The 18,107-nt window shown below is 32.7% G+C and overlaps 1 protein-coding gene across 50 annotated transcripts in view; it reads right to left on the minus strand.

The window, feature by feature from the left end:
* Positions 1-18,107, minus strand: part of bt (projectin protein bent) — a 437,567-nt gene that overhangs the window by 185,167 nt on the left and 234,293 nt on the right. For all 50 annotated transcript variants that reach the window (XM_081762406.1, XM_081762402.1, XM_081762405.1 and 47 more), the window contains 9 exons: positions 15,361-15,567; positions 12,543-12,683; positions 11,959-12,126; positions 9,666-9,790; positions 6,387-6,564; positions 5,490-5,640; positions 4,361-4,497; positions 3,923-4,089; positions 1,742-1,883 (listed from right to left, as the gene is read on the minus strand). In XM_081762406.1, the coding sequence (XP_081618532.1) occupies positions 1,742-1,883; positions 3,923-4,089; positions 4,361-4,497; positions 5,490-5,640; positions 6,387-6,564; positions 9,666-9,790; positions 11,959-12,126; positions 12,543-12,683; positions 15,361-15,567 (1,416 nt within the window). The remainder of the gene's footprint in view (positions 1-1,741; positions 1,884-3,922; positions 4,090-4,360; positions 4,498-5,489; positions 5,641-6,386; positions 6,565-9,665; positions 9,791-11,958; positions 12,127-12,542; positions 12,684-15,360; positions 15,568-18,107) is intronic.

The following is an 18,107-nucleotide window of genomic DNA, read 5'->3' on the forward strand; positions in this document are numbered from 1 at the left end:
ACACACCTATGCAAGCCTAATTCGCCCCACATACGTCTAACATATCCCTACTAATGGTCATAAATGCAGCTGCACCAAAGGAAAAAATCGAAACTGCCAGATCGGGAGATTTAGGAAGCTATGGGAAAAGTGCTAAGTCATCTTCAGCACATCACCCAAACCAACGGCGTGGGTGTTCTTTGTACAGGTCGGCCACTTCAATGTGCCAATACAAAGGTAGCCAGTATCCTTTGCCAACTGTCTACGGAATGCAAGCTGTACGGTAACAACGGGAAAACATTTCTCATATAACAAAGCACAGAATGATTTCTGCTGCATAGACACCATTTTGAAAACTAGTCTTGTGCTGCCATCTGTCGTCACAAGCCAAAACAACGAATATGACAAATTAAACTTTCAAATGTGTTCTTTAGTTTCATCGTTAGCACAATCGTATTGTATGAATAGTTTTAGACATGTTTCACTTTAAAACTCGATGAATCATTTATGACCTAGCTGTATATGATATTGCAAGACATATCGTACTTTAAATCATAATAAAATATTGCATACAGAAACAGTATCAGTTTACATTTGAATTATTTATACATTCATCACAAAATTTCCTGGAAAATTTATACCTTTACAAGTCTCAAACTTTAGGATAAATTTACAATTTTCTTGTTACTCAGATATTCCATATCTCAAACAAGTGAAATTCGTTTCACAGTGTGAAGCTACTGTACACTTCCAAACTTTGGGAATTCAGTGTTCAAACTTAAAGTAGTACATCTATAACTACTGCTTGCAATAGATTAATAAGATCAAAGATTGAACCTGTTCCTCGAAGGCTGAATCCACATCAAAAAGCCATTGCTTGCTATGCATTACTATTTTTGTTCTATGGCAAAAAGGTTGAAACCGGAAATTGTTAATTTCAACCACTTCCGATTTAGATAGAGTGTTGTAGGTTATGACAGTATGTATTTTTAGATTGTGAATCGATTGCAGAAAACCACTTATCATTATTACCAGTGTTTTGTTCTATGGTGATAAATGTTGAAACCGGAAATTGTTAATTTCAACCCCTTCTGGATTCAATAAAAGATTAAGCGAGGAGATGGATTTTTGGGAAATTCAATCGATTGCAAAAAACTGCATCTCGATATATCTAACCGTTTTTGCTCTGAGAATCAGTAATAATATCGGAAATAGTAGTAAATTTAAGCCATTTCTGGTTTAAGTAGAGTGTTCGGGATGGTACGTTTTCTTAAGACATTAAATCGTTTGCAAACAAACAAACATACAAACAAAAAAGAAAATTTCTCCCTACCGGTTGTCTGTTTTGTTCTATTATGGCGATAAACGTTGAAACCGGAAGAAATTTGAACCATTTGTGGTTTGAATAGAGAGTTAGCGGAGGAGACGGAACCTATAAGTGGGACGCTAAATCAATTGCAAAAAAAAAAAAAAAAAAAAAAAAAAACGCATCTAGATATCTTTTACCATTTTTGCTCTGATACCTGCTGACAGACGGGCGGACAAATCCGTTCTATAACACTTCCGACACATTCATAGCATAGTTTGGAAGTGTAAAACTTGATTTAGATTATTGCAACTTAAACCAAATACAGACGTACAATAGTACTTCATACTCTTACCTGTAATACTGGTGCAAAGAACAAATCAATCATTACTTGTATGTAAATCTATTACTTGTGCACGAAATTTCAAAGAAATAAGTATCACTTTCGAAACTTACCATATGGATTTCTAGCAACAATAGGTTCATCGGTTTCAAGAGGTTCTGATTCACCTTCCTTATTTACGGCCTTTACGCGGATTTTGTACTTTTTCTTTGGTGTAAGTCCATCAACTGTGAACGTATCCTTGTCTGGCCCAACCTGCAATAAATTATTAGTTCAATATTTAGTAATGTTGTCATCATTTCATTCAGTTTCTATTTCATGCACATCTTAAATTATAACTTTAGTAATAATGATAGGGTAAATGAATTCATTAGAATTCAGAACTGCAATTTAGTTATTTATCGTGACAACTTTCACTATTGATATTACTTTAATAAAATCACGAAACACTTTAGTATTGATCACAGACTAAAAGTCTGTCTGGAATTTTATAGATTCGAGAACTTTTAGAGATAGGCAAATTCTGCTTTCAGATACAGGTAGTCTACCAAAGTCCAAAGGTTGTGAAGATTTATTATTATTAGTATTATTATTCATAATGGCGCTTCCTAGTATCCTTAAATTAGCTCTTTACAGCTAAAAACAGAAACTTATTTCAGGAAGTAAAATTGTTCTTCAAACGATGTCCCATTGAACCACCAAAAATTGTACATTGTAATGCAAATACCTCGCATTCGGCTGAAGATAAACTACTAATTTCAAATTTATGTAGACTCATGTTGAGAGAGGTGCGGCAGCTCTTTTTCTTTTTCATAGTGGTACTCTTTGAATGGTTACAAATTTTCAAACATTTATCTTGTAATGTTAATAGCTTTTCAAGGTCTGAAGAACAATAAATTCTGATCTTACAAAATAGTTTCAATGAATGAATGTGAAAATATTAAAGTAGTAGCGTTTCCTAGGATTGTGTTTGAAATTTAAGAAATCAGCACTAGTTTAATAGGTCGACCACAGCCTTTTGGCCTTATTTGACCTGAGCTTTCACCTTGTTTTAGACATCATCAGCACAATTGTGGAAGTTCTATTGCAATTTCGCTTTCACCAGCAATATCAAATACTGTCATCTTGCAACCAAGAAAAATAACATTGCTGAGAACAAGACTTTGTCTCACTAGTTTAAAAGAAGAAAACAATCAGATGCTTTGCTGGTCTCTTATACAGGGGTTCGGCAGAAAAATCTGACGGTGTTCAAATTAAAATTGCGACTGGATTGATTGCTCCAGATATTATCTTTCACTTTCCAATTTGAAGTGTAATTCAAAGTGTTTCCTTTACAACAATTAGTTATGAAACATACCGCACCTACATTTAGAAAATTATATTTTTTCTGATATTTCCATCATGTTTAAGAGCCGTATTCACCACTAGTGTAACTGAAAACTTTGTTTTATACTTTCATTATTCTTCTTCAGGTCAACTGTATACAGACGTGAGTGTTGAAGTTAATAGTGACATTGTAGCTAACTCAATAACCCCTGTATCAATCGCCATGAAACGTTGGTCAGCAGAACATCGAGTATTCACCGTAGCGACATTTTATAAGAGCAATGAGTCAGTAATGGTTACTCAGCATGCATTTATCCAGCAATTCAACATTCATCGAAATTACAGTGTTTCAAACCGCAACACAATACTGTTGTGAGCTACAAAATTTTGGTGAAAAGATTGCTCCGTGAAGAAGAGACCTTAAGGAAAACCGCGTCCGTTTGAATCCCAGAGAATATTGAGGAAATCATCTGAAAAATGTAATTTTCAAAAAGTAAGAGTGGTTTGCTTTATAACTAATTGCTGTAAGCAAAATATTATGCGTTTTAATTCAATTTTAGATAATTAGTCTACTCACAATTTTAATTTGAAAACCACCAAGGTTTTCTGTTGGACCCTAACATTGGTAAAATTTGGTTAATCAAGAGCCAAATTATTGACTTTTCTTTGATTTGCAATTTTTTGTGATTTCATGATATTTTTGTGTCTTTCGTGGCCAATAGATGCCACCCTAACGGGAGGTTTTGAAAGGAATATTTTAATAAATATTTTCATTCTGTGTCATTTTGCTTTAGATAATAAACGATGTGTAAATCTGTACTGAGTTTCACGAGAAAATTTCAAAGTTTGCATTTTATTTACGTGAAATTGTTGGTAATTTCAGTGAATCATATAGTTACAACATAGAAGATTTAAAATAAGAAATATACATATTATTCTTATTCATTATTATGTAGAGGTGCTCTTACCTCTCCTGCTGGGATCCAACGGCCTGTATCAGCATCCATTTTTTCTATGACATATCCTGTAATCTCACTTCCACCGTTGTCTTCAGGTTTCTTCCATTTCATTTTAATATGATTGGCACGAACTTCTTCTGCTTGTAAACCTCTTGGTGGAGGTGGAGCTGGTTTATCTGCAATAACGAAACAAATATTTGAAGCAAGTTTTGAAGCTTGAAAGCTTGATATGTTTTATATATATATATATATATATATATATATATATATAACAAATAAATATTGTGGTTGTAATGGGAAAAGTTAAAATTACATGAAATAGAGTATTTATCAATTTAAGTTTAATATTTATCAAGTATCCGTGAAGTAAAGCTTTTTATTTTTTATTTCTTTTTCCTAGCAACTCAAAGCACTTCACGAGATGATTCGAAAAATGTGAATTCTTACCTAGGACAACAACATCCGCTATTCCTTCACATACGCCAGAACTGTTCTTCAGTGTCAACTTGTACTTTCCACTGTCTGATCTTACAGTTCGCCTGATAGTTAAAACTGTGTTCCTTTCATATTTATCTATGGTAATCCTATGAGAGAAAGATAATATATCTGTATAGTTATAAACAACATAAGTTATAAGTATGGAATCGTTAATGGTGTCTTTAGATATAGCGACACGGTAATTAAAAAACAGACACTATTGAGAGAGTTTTATTTTCTAAATTTTTTTACTAGAAATGATTTATTTTTGATTTGAATGTGTTCCGAAAATGTCTTTGTTTTATGTCCACATTCCTAAGCTGCACGCTAATGAAAAACTGAATGTCCTTCATAAACTATTATTTACCATTAAAAATCTAAGCTGTGCTCCCGAGAAACTTGCTTTATCATGCTTGTCTTTGATGAAAATAGGCCAATTCTCTGCAGGTTTGTCTGTAAAGAGTTTGAATTAAACTAAAAAGATTTGTTTTAAAACTAAAAATCTAGCATAGGACAATTTTTATTAATTTTGCAATCTACATATTGTTTTAGTCTCTTGCTTTTTTAAGACGATACAATCCAAATACATCGCCCACAGTGTGAAAAGAAAATATTTTAATTCAGTTAAGAAAGGATTTTAGGATTTTATATTTCTGAGCTGTCGGCAACTATGGCCATGTTAGCCCGTCACGTTTGAGAAATGATGTTCTTCGGCGAGCACACTATCCGGGGAAGGGGAAGGAAGGAAGCGGCCTGGGACCTATATGTTAGGTATCACCCCGGCATTTTCCTGGTGTAAATGAGGAAAACCCAGGGAAACCTCATTCAGGATGGCTGGCCTGAAAAGCTGTTTACATTTTTTCGACCGAGTGTCCCAGTGAAAATCGAACCCGGGACCGCTCGCACCGAAGGCGAGAGCATTAGTGACTACGTTCAGCTAAGAAAATAAGATTCAGATCTGTTAATAAGAATATTAATGGACCGTATCTTAAAATATGCATCTCTTTCCTTGTTAGAGTATTATACAATAATATACGTATATTTTCATTTGATTTTCTGATTTTTTTTTTTAATAATACGATTATATTAAGTGTCTAACCTTTCTTGAGCATCCTCTTTAACTTCCTTTCCGTCATGCTCCCACAAAGCTTCTGGTTCCGGCTCACCTCCATATTTAATGTCATATTTAATAACATGGCCTTTCTTCACAACAATGTTTACCAAGTCATTTCCAATGATGAAAGGCTTTACTGTAAATAAAATTATAATATTTAAACCAACAGTCAAAACAGATTAAATGGGTCTTCTTTATTCTTCTTAAAATTTTCAATATTACTAAGTTTCGCATTAAATGCAAAACTACGTTTCGCATTAAATGCAAAACTACGTTTCGCACTGCATTTATTTTATACATAAAATACAAGTTAAATTTTCTCTTCAAGTAGAAATATGAGCTAGTTTTACATCCAAGATTTCAAAATTCATTATTGTTTACAAGTACATACTGTAAGCTTTATATTCTACTTTTGTGTTTAATTTCAAATTAATTTCTAGATTTTCCCGTATCAAACTAAAATATTTTTAGCAAAATAATTCAGAGAAAGTTACATCATAAGGGTATTTTAATCAAATGCAGTGTTATTGAGAAATCACATGTTAAACATGCTTAAGACGTATATGGGAATAAGTGTAAAAGCATATACTGTAATGATAAATTGTTGCATAACGATACTATAAACAGCTCTGCTAATAAAAAAGATAAGGTTTAAATTGTATATGGTATATATATGTATTATATGTATATATTTAAAATTGACTTGACTTGACTTGAGTTTAACGTCCCGTTCAGCAGCGAGGCTATATGAGACGTGGACCTACTGCTTAACGTGGAATCCGAACCACATGAGCTCCCGTCGGGAATCGAACCCGGGCCATATTTAAAGTTGTATGTATATATTATATCAATTATAAGGGAATAAAATCAGTTTTAACTCACCGAAACGATCCTTTGCTATAATCGGCTTTGTAGCATCACTTGGTTCACCAGGACCTGCTTTATTTATTGCTCTAATCCTGAATTCGTATTGTTTTCCTTCTTGCAATCCCTCAATTGCTGCGCTTGTGGCATCACCATCAATTTCTTTCCCTTTCACCCACTCTTTACCAAATTTTTCCTGAAAAATGGTGACAAGAGGAGTTATATACTATATCATCATAACAGTACAAAAAGGGTACTAAAACCTGGACACATGCCATTTCTTCAAAAGCTGTTAAAATTACAAAGGTGCCAGCTGACAAAGGTGAGATACAAAGTTTTATCCTAAATAGAAATATGTGCACAGGGTTTGTTTCGATTCAAGAAAATAGTATTTGGTATTGAAATGTGACAAAATGAAATTTTTAGTTTCATGTCCCACAATTATGCCCTTTAGACTAAAAGAAACTAATAACTAATGAAAGTGAATTATTGTGAAATTAATTTTTTTGTACTGTCTCACCAGGAATCGAAGCTGAAGCCATGTTTACAAAATGCACAAACACTAGCCACTAAATCAGCGGGGAGGTTCTTTGAGAGTTAACAGTCATATCGTTCGTAGGCGATGTCCAACTTCTTAGTATTGTTTTTAGATGTTGTATTACTTAACTTTCATATTTACTGAATTTTAATTATGAACCTGCTTTCCTATGGTCTACCTGAACACTTCATGATCACTAAATTAATTCGGCTTAAAGAAAAGATGTCGACATAAAGAAAACAATGAAGTAATAACATTAAGTAAATTTCTGAAACTCCTAATAATGGTACCGATAAGTTGTTCTTTTATAAGTGAATGAGTTAACTTCAACGTGATTTAAGTTTCTTGTATTACTAAATCGAATATTGGAAACCAAATTGACATTTTGTTGCTGTCAATAATAAAACACTTTCTATTATCCTAAAACAAAACGATGGGTGGGAATGACACTTATATTATTGATTCTGATTTGTGATTCAATTAGGATATGATGGTAAAAAATAATAAATAAATAAATAAAAATAAAATAGAAACTTTTGAAGGTCAATAACTGCTAACGTTGTTTAAAATAGAAAAAAGATTAATTTTAGTTGAAGTTCTAGATGAAAGATCTAGTTTTTGAAGTAAGCAATCTGTAGAATTTAATAGTGATTTCTTAAAATGAATGTTTGAGTCGAATTTGATATTAAGTGTACAAGGAATTGACTGACTGTCTGACCGATACATTACAGACAATTTGGTAGTTAGGTACAAACCATCTTAATTTAGTCGGAAAAGTATAAGAGGAAAGGTATTTCAATTTCACATCCCAGGCTAAAAATGAATAAAGAACAACGTCAAACAATCTACACATTTTTATTAGGTGGAAAAGAAAGAGATCCATTTTAAAACTAGTAAAGGGAAATGGGTCCTATACAGTAATACGAAATACTCCGAGAAATGGTTTTCACCCAACCAACTAGCTATAGCCAACCTAAATCATTCCTGACATTGGTAGAATTGCACTATCATAATTTACTTTGAGTTGCTAAAACTGACTGAACAATTACTGCTGATGTTTACAGTTAACAAGTAGGGTAGTTACGAGACAAATAGTAAAAAAAAAAAAAAAAAAAAAAAAAAAAAAAAAAAAAAAGCTGGCTCTAATAAGCAGAAAAAGGATCATACTTTATATTAGATGATTAGCCTTCGGCGAGTGAATTTTGTGCATTTGCTCTTTAATTACATTTCCTGAATTTAGCACAGCTGGGGACTTCGCCCCCTGACCCTCACGTTTACTCCGCCTACGGTCTCGCACCTCTTAAGTTCGCATTTCTACCAAATTTCAAGTTTATTTTCCTATTTCAACTATCTAAAAGATAAGATTTTGTATCCCAAGAAAATGCCCATTTAAATAACAGGGTAATTTATTCGTTCCCCCTTTAGATGCCTTAAAAACTTAAAATATTCACTTTTGGCAATTTTTCTGTCGGTTAGTCTCGGAAAGCTACAATGATGCCAAATTTCAACTTTCCACCGGAAGTACCCCTTTAATTTATGTCAGCTCATGTAATTTCATATATAGTTAAGATAATGTCAAATTCCGTGCAGCAAAAATAACTAAAGAAAAGATTAATCAAAATTACTTGGGAAGTTTCACTACACCCATTAGTATTTATTATCCATTCTTGGGTCATTGGATCATCTTTATTTTGATCTATGGAACATTCCCTTAAAAATAAAAAGTTTTGATGTTAATGGCCATTATTACTACTCGACTTAAGACCAAATGAGCATATTCTCCTTTCTTCCATGATATCTATCAGTTCTTCTACTTTATCTGTAGGAAATAAGGTGTTCAGTGTACCAAATATTACGCCCAGGTCGTTTCCAAGAGTCAGGCCAGCATTAGAGGCATCATATAGATTTGAAAGCAGTCCGACCAATTTCCTAGCGGCCTGCTGATCAAAGAAATATTTCCTCTATCAACCTCCTTTGGAGTGCTACTCATTTGTTTCCGCAGGGCATGGTTGGATTTTGCTACGCTAAAAAAGTCCTCATTTCCAGTGCAAACTTCCTCTCAAAATTAACTTTTCATTTTGCTTCATTACTGAGCTACCTTCTATATGGTTCCTCACTATAAATAAATAACGATATGCTGTAGGATCACAAACTACGTACTACTTCATGAGACATGAACAAAATTGTAAATGCAATTCCGAGAAGTTACAATTAGTAATATTTTTTCATTAGTAAGCTATATCTATTTGAAGAGGAAAAAGTTTATAAACCTGAGTACCACCTATAAACCCTAAGTATAAGATCTGATTCTTTCAACCCTACGTTGCCTACGCCTTTGGTTCGAATGATTATATTGATTTTTCGATGTCGGTGTGAAGGGATCATGAAATGTCTAAATCTGTCAAAATAAGGATGCTTTTTTCAATTGCACAGTTTCAGGCATATGGTTGGTTGAAAGCGATTAGCTGAGTTAAGTTTTGGGAAGACGGAAGACTAATAGTTTATTAGCTATAAGGTGTATTAATTATACTTTTTGTATCATTAAATTGCTGCAAATTGTTGTACAGGATGTACGTAAAGTAACTATGCACTATGAATGCATGCTTCCATGTAAGTAATTTGCAAAGGTAAATCTTTGCTACACTAACATTATTTATACGTTCAAAATGATCGGTTTCTAACATATTTTCAGTGTACAGTGAAACTTTCAGTGCACAAACTTTTCGGACATGCTATACTACAAAAACAATTTTTTTTACCTTATATTCTATCACATAACCGGTGATGGGTGCTCCACCGTCAGATTCAGGTTTGGTCCATTTCAAATCAGCATGATTCTTGTCCCAATCCACAACTTCAACATTCGTTGGCTTTCCGGGTTCATCTATAAGCAAAGGAGAATAAATGAAATGATTATGTCTGTTATATTTTATTCTTGGTAAGTGTTCATTTAAAGAATACGAAACCATTCTCTTTCTACATATAAGTTCTCAGATGATCACTATACTAAAATTCCAATTCTCACATTAATCTACTTTTTCAAGACGAAAAATAAACACACGTTTACTTTTCGCCTTACAAGTATAATAGACACAATTTCCTTGATTATAATCACCATAACTTTTCACTTCCTTCAAGCATTAGTGTCATTCTATGTTCTTCACAGTTTCCCTTGAGGTATTCTTATATGATGTTAAGTAACATACTGCAACAAGAACCATTAATGTGCTCCATTCTATCCCTTTTCCTGTAGCACCATTTTAACTGTGTAGATCTTTCTAATAATTTCTTTCAAACAGTTACTGAATAATATTGTAATGTACCACGTGCTTCTGTGTACAAACAATGCCATATGCTAGTGTTTGTAAATCACCACATGTATTTACGTCGGAGTACTACACATCACCTGGGAATACTACAGGAAGCAGACGACGAACTACCAGCTCCTCCTACAAGTCACATGACGACAGGACGGCAGCAGCGCCACCGCCGCTTTGGGACGCCTATATATTGGACAGTAACCAGCGAACCGGCACCAGTTTTATGGTCTTCCTCCTCTTGCTTGCCTGAAGCACTATAGGAGTAACCTACCCTCAAAACCTCTAGTCTGCTTCGGGACTCTTGGCTATTCCTTTCCTCCTGGCTTAGCTTGCTTCGGGGCTCTGTTGGGATTCCAACCTCAGTTGCTTAGCTTGCTTCAGGGCTCTGTGACTTTTATCCGTTTCACTGCTTGCTTCGGAGCATTGGGATTTCCTACACCTGCTTCGAGGCTCTGTAGAGATCCTGTCCTCGACCGCACGGTCAAGGATTACCTAATTTCTACCTTACAAATTAGAGAAAGTATTCTATAGTATTTTCTGTAAATGCTGTTGTTATTAGAGGATTTTTAAATAAACCGGTACTAGGAGTCGATTATGGACTCTCATTTTATTAACCTAGCTCTACCTACCAAGAAGTTTTACAGTATTGACGGAAGCAACACCCCTTTCAAACTACTCTTCTAACTATCTTTCTATCTTCTTAGTACTTCTTTTATTTTAACTCATAGCAATTGATATATGTAAGTTTCTTATTAGTCTTACAATTAGACTCTTCCATTCCAAATAACTAATCTTCTTTAGCGCTCCCATCAAGATTCTTCATTTCACTTGATCGAAGCCTTCAAGCAAAACAAAAAGCGCTACTTTTACTTCTTCTTTTTATACGGTCCTGTAACAGATTGCTCTTAATAAGCCAATTGAATGAATGTGCTCTTTATCCTCCTAAGCTCAAGCGTTCCTTCTCTACTCCCTCGTTCTGCATATGTTCAAGATTCGAAGTACAATTTTTGTTCCAGCTAATATTAAATTAATGGTCATGTAGTTTTCACATCTTCTAGCATTAATTCTCTTTTGTAGAAAATTGTTAAACGATGAAATAATTAGTAGTTTGGAAGAATAATTAATGAACATTAAAACGTCACTTCACGGCTCGTTCCCATATATAGGAGTACCAAATCTGTTAACAAGTGACTACCACAAGTCTTCTCTGTTAAATTCTTTTTATTGTAGCATTCTTCTTTGACGTGAAAAACATTTTCTTCAAATTAGTTCCGAATCTATCAATTCTAGCCTACATCTTCCTACAAATTCTACATATTCTCAATTTTTTCCACTCTGAAAATCTATGGCGTAAAATGTATCATTTTGGCTCTTTCTGAACACCAAAATATCTTCCTGATCCACTCAGCAACGATTATGTAATATATTTTAATGCTATTGGTGCTTCCAAAGCTACAAATTAATATTAAACGTAATTATTCTATTATTATTATTATTATTATTATTATTATTATTATTACTGCATTCAAAATATTTAAACTTTTACTATTTTTATTCTGCTGTTTGAGAGAACAACAAACATTAAATCTTACAAAAATAACTTCAAATATATATATATATATATATATATATATATATATATATATATATATATATATATATATATATATATATATATATATATATATATATATATATATAGCTAAAATACGAAGCAAAAATGTTTAATTACCCCATGGGTCTTTCGCCAAAACAGACTTGTTGAACATTGCTGGTTCAGAGGATCCGAATTTGTTTACTGCTCGTATTCTAAATTTGTATTCCTTCTTGTGAACTAAATCTTCACATTTAAAGATAGTTTTTTCAGTAGCTGCTTGCTCCGCAACACTGTGCCATCCACCTGCAATAAATATTATTATTCAGTGCGTTGAGAAACATATGGTTGCTTAAATAAATAAAGAATAAGGAAATGATAAATGTTAATTCTTAAGAAAGAGTGTTATTATTAGTGTCAAAAAATAATAAGGGTCGCTTATTTTAAAAATATTTTTAAAAAATAATTGTGCATTGTGAGCAAACTTCTTTTTTTCTATTTATAATGCATAAATGAAGAGAAGGGGGGAAAATCCATTAAAATGGATATTGAATATGAAACAGTTAAAGTATGAACAAAAAGGAAAGAAACACTTTTGGATGTTCGCTAAATAAAATGATAATAGTAAAAAAAAAAAAAAGTTAACATTTAAAATGACTACTACTCCCCTTCTCTTCGCAACAAATTTAATAATGAAATAACTTGGGAAAGTAAGAACAAACCTTTAACACTTAAATCTTGACGCTCAATAACATAATGAAGTAGTGGTGATCCACCATTGTCTTTAGGTGGTTTCCAGTGCACTACACATGAACTCTGAAACACGTCTGTAACGTCTACGTCGATGGGCGGTGAAGGAACATCTGAAAGGAAGATGTGCAGAAAATTAGGCAATAACAGTTATGATGCCAGTTTAGAAAGATATTAATATTTTCCTCATGAAAATATCAATCAGTATTCAACTATTATATGAAATGTTTCTGCTGAATGTTTTAAATAATATGAAACGTTCTGCAAGTGTTCTATCAAGGAATAAAAATTGACGCTCTTCAATTTTTCAATATATTAAGGCAGTTCAAAATTTCAACCTGCCTTAATATATTGTTCATATATTTGTTCATATATTTAAAATTTAGGTACCGATGTATTTAATTCCCTTTTGAAGAAGAAAAAGTACGAAGTTCTGTGACATGTTTCACTTAAAAATAACACTAGTTAGAAGCATAAAAAATAGCTTTTTTATATCTTGAAAGATTTAAATAAGACTATGAATATATTTTTTCTTCACAATGGAGGTAATAGTTGACAAGATTCTTCAAATTAACTTGGTTACAGTTTCGCCACCATCTTTTTTTGAAAACAACAGAAAATTATGGAAACCAAAACTAGATCAAAAGAATGCGACCTTGGCTAATAATTAGTTTTGGATCAGGAGCCACAAAATTCTTGAACCTAGTTTTCGTATTTTCTACGGAATAAGCATATCATACTGAGTTATCTGATGGTTTGTGTTCGGCTACACTATATGCAGTTCTTCTGATATAAGGCCTACAAGAAAATTTTTGATTGAAATATATTGGATCTGATCCAAAAATGTAAAATCGAATCTTAAATTTTCTCTCATTATTTAATAAAAGTATATCCTGTATGAGATAATGATAAATTATAATAAAACAATTAAAATTTGTATGATGAAGTGTAAGGCACAGGGAGAATTCTTAATAAAAAGTAGCAAGGGCTGCCAATTGTCTGTTCCTTTGATAGGCTAGACGGCATATTGGTTTGATTCACGAACTTTTCAGGCGAATAGCATACATCTAAATTAAATTACTGTCTTAGGATACCACTCGTAGAATTTTTACAAACGGTTGACTTTACATGTTGTTATTTTATTTCAAACTGGATTAAGAGTAATAACTTAAGCAATTAATACTGTTTATGGTTTCATTTCTTACAACAACAATAATAATAATAATAATAATAATAATAATAATAATAATAATAATAATAATAATAATAATAATAATAATAATAATAATAATAATAATAATAATAATACAATGTAGACAATCAAGACGAATTGAAACTTTATAAAATGCTAAACAATTTTGCATCAGGAATGATCTTACTGTCAGGAATAAATATTTACTGTATCGTCCATTGAACGTAGGAGTTAATGTATCAGAAGATTGTTTTATATTATTGTTTTTTTTCTTTTATTTTCTCAAAATTTTGCAGTACTCAAAGAATCACGCGGAACACTTGGAAATTCCTGAGCTAGACCATAACAATCCAGCCTACAGCCTACAGCGTTTAATGCATATTTCTATTCGCAGCGTTTAATGTACTTTCGCTAAGAATTGAATTTAAAACCAAATTTAGAGCGTGCACAATTTCTCTACAACAGAATCAATATCATAAACCAGGGTTCGAAATTGCAAACATGAACTGCAGAAATAGCGCTTTGTATTCAACCATTGTTTTCACTTTGTACCATGATGTTATGGCACAAAATTTTGTGGATTGGTATTTAGTTTTGAAAGCATGAATGTTGAAAGAAAAATTAAGTATTGATTTTTTAATTTTTTATTTTATTTTATTTTTTTAACTTTTCTCCCTGTAAGCTCTATCTCTAGACCATAGAATATCAGACAAGAACTAAAACCAATATGTCATGCTTTCTGAAATAAAAATACTTAATATATCATTTGTTTGTTGAAGTTTAGCCTTCCTTGTCAGCACCAACGGTGTATGAGACGGGGATCTTTAGTTTGAAGTGTAGAATCCGAACCATCGTAATGCGTGTCCGCTCAATTGGAATACAACCCGGGATCCCGTGCAGCAAAAGCTTGTACGCTAGTGACTAGACCAGTGGGGTAGGTAATACTTAATACAATGCTGCGTAAAAAGTCGTAAGTATATTTAGCAAAATAACAATAGCTTTCAAATTTCCTCGTATATTATCTAATGGAATACAATTCTCGAGAGATTTAGAACCTCATAAATTAGGAAACAACAAATAAAACAAGAATATGATTACTTACCTTTTGCTTAATTTGTTGCAAAATAAGTAAGGAATCCTTGTTGAATCTGTTTCTGCCGCACATACAAATTATTCTTTAAATTAACTTGAATAAAAAATATTAAACAAGGCCAAAAATTTTCTGTGCCAAAAATAAATCATCTTCCACACTGAACCCAGGTGACATCGTAACTTCTTCAACTAGGTCTAAATTTCTCGTTCCAGTTGCTTCATATTTTGTAAATGAGGGCCAACTAGCCTTACAAACAACAGTACTGATACCGTAGATATTAGAATATCGCTTTCGGGTCATGATTAAAATATATATTTTTTTGTTTGTTTGGATTTAAAGATTCCTCTTTAACACCGAGACTACATAAGATATGGACTTAAAGTTTTACGTAAAATTCGCCACACATACACATCCACTGAGAATTGTACTCACGATAAGTGTAAAAAAAAAAAAAAAAAAAAAAAAAAAAAAACGTGGACTCCCTAAAAAGTTTGGTTTTGCTTACCTTGCATATTAATGTTTATTTTCTTCACATCTTCACCAGATCCATTTGAAAGTTTCAATTGGTATGTTCCACTGAGGTTTCTTGAAGGTTTCTTAAATTTGAATGTGGCTTTATCTTCTGCGATTATTATTTCCACTTCCTTTAACGGTAGTGCTTTTCCATCTTTAATTAACTTTGCTTCTACAGGTGTCTGCCTTGTTCCTTCAACTGAAATTAAATATACATTATATTGGCCATTCTTAGATATATATATGAAGTGTGTGTGTGGTCCATATTGAATATAAACTTCCCAATATTTTCTTTACTATTAACTTTGGATGTAATAACCAATTTCTGACTTAAAGGCACGTCAAAGTTTCATGAATACATTCCTCATTCCTAGTAGATGCAAAAAGCATGGCATGACCCCATAGAAATGTATCCTGAAGAAGATATTTTGGAACAACTCTGGAATTATGAACCATCACAAACAAGTTTTAATGCCTTTTATTTAGTGATGTTCATGTTTTCATAGAAAATCCTACAAAAACCATGCATTACGAATGAAGAAAAACGTTTCAAGCTTTGCGGTGACATTGCTGTCACAAGAAATGTTTTAAATGTTCATTGCCAGTAGGGACACAATTTACAATTGTTTATTGCATTTAGGCCAGATGCTCTGATGTAATCTTACAATATTGCAGATTGTCTCGAAACTGTCAACAACATGGACACAAAGACTCCCAATGTCATGCATTGGGTAACAAAATCAAGCGAACTTAAATATCCCCATAATAAAGTCCCATAGATTTACACACAAATTGATAAAAGGCTATGATACTTGCCCACCTGAACCTATCCAACAGTCATAGATTTTATCAAGGCTTTTGTACTGTCAACTAAGGGTAAAAAATATATAAAATTTCAATTTATAAACACTATCGATGACAGGCTAAATTTGACTGAATCGCTGTGGACGTCTTATTGCTTGTATATGCGTTTAGCCACATGCATTATTCAACGCTTGTAAATGTAGCGTCATCACAGGTGACGTAAACAGCACAGTTGCAATCAAGTCAGGACTAACATAAAATTTCAAAAACCTAGGTAGAACACACATGCTGAAACAGGGTTTTCCCACATTGTATATAATAAGGTTATAACCCGTGCACATGCAACATTCTCCATAATGGGATGTATTCAAGAACATTCCTAATAGTTAATTCCCTGGTACTTACAATAGGATTATGTTTAACTTCATTCAAAATACGATCCCCTAGATTTCGTATCCTCTTCCTCCTGTGTCTCCCCAGTCGGTAATGGTACGGTTAACCATCCTTTGTTCTCACCACGATGATATAAGCATGAACAATTCTTCTCACTGGATATGTCTTCCGATAAAAAGCTTATCTTCATCGCTATTATCATTTGCCAACCCGTTCATGAAACGAGTATCTGCAAACTTTGAATATACTTATAGAGCTGGAGACAAGTCTCTCGGGTGAAGGTACACGTACCTGTTTCACATAAAGTACAGCCATGATATGAAACGGATGAGAAAAGAATGGGAGAATTTCCCCCTCTAAAGCGAAGGGAGAGTTAACATTTCTACAACATACATATGTTGTCATAACTATCTATTTGTGACGCGTAAACCGCAACTTACTTTACGGAAACGTTAAATGGGATTTTTTGTTAGGTCAATGACAGTGGTAACTGAAGTAACCTTGAGGGAAAGTAAAGTTGAAGATACTGACCCTAAACGCGTACGTGTTTAAAATATACGGGAACTTAGGATTAGTTATAAGTATTAAGCAGTCTTATATATTAATTGCAACTTGCAGTATTCAGCATTAGTTACAAATAATAAACAGTCTATTAATATCAATTAGGGTATTTAACACTAATTATAAATTACAAGTAGTCTTACTGGTTATAAACAACTGAGATTTATTTCACACTGTAAAACTACGATAGACTTCCAAACTATGGGAATCCAATGAAACCAGGAGTCATTACTTCCAGCTTCAATAGAGAAGTTTGGGTGGCACTGGAACATATTCTTGAGTTGTTGAATCCATATAAGTAAATAACTTTTCTCGATATTTCTTATCGTTTTTGCTCTAATATCTGTCGACAGACAGACAGACGGAGGGTATTAGTTTTTCTATAAGACTTCGCACACTAATGGGTAACACAGTTTGGAAGTCTAATAATAGCAGTCCAATATCATATTAATAGCAGCTACAGGTATTAAAGGCTGGTTATAAATAATAAAGACTCTAATATCATATTAACAGAAGCTACAGGTATTCAACACTTGTTATAAATAATAAGCACTTGAATATAATTAATAGCAGCTACGGGTATTCAACGCTCGTTATAAATAACAAGTTATATATTAATAGCAGCTAATGATACTCAATACTTGTTATAAAGTAATAACACTCTAATTCATATCGATTGCAGCTACAGGTATTCAACGATTGTTATAAATAATAAGCAGTTCTAATATAATATTAATAGCAGCTACGGGTATTCAACGCTGGTTATAAATAATAAGCACTTGAATATCATATTAATAGCAGCTACAGGTATTCAACACGTGTTATAAATAATAAGCACATGAATATCATATTAATATCAGCCATTGGTATTCAATGCTTGTTATAAATAATAAATATTCTAATACGTTTGTGAACAGCAACTAATGATATTCAACACTTGTTATAAAGTAATAAAACTCTAATACATAATTGATAGCAGCT

The sequence above is a fragment of the Thermobia domestica genome, chromosome 6 (genome assembly GCF_964235325.1).
Source record: "Thermobia domestica chromosome 6, izTheDome1.hap1.1, whole genome shotgun sequence".
In the NCBI taxonomy this organism is placed as follows: Eukaryota; Metazoa; Arthropoda; class Insecta; order Zygentoma; family Lepismatidae; genus Thermobia; species Thermobia domestica.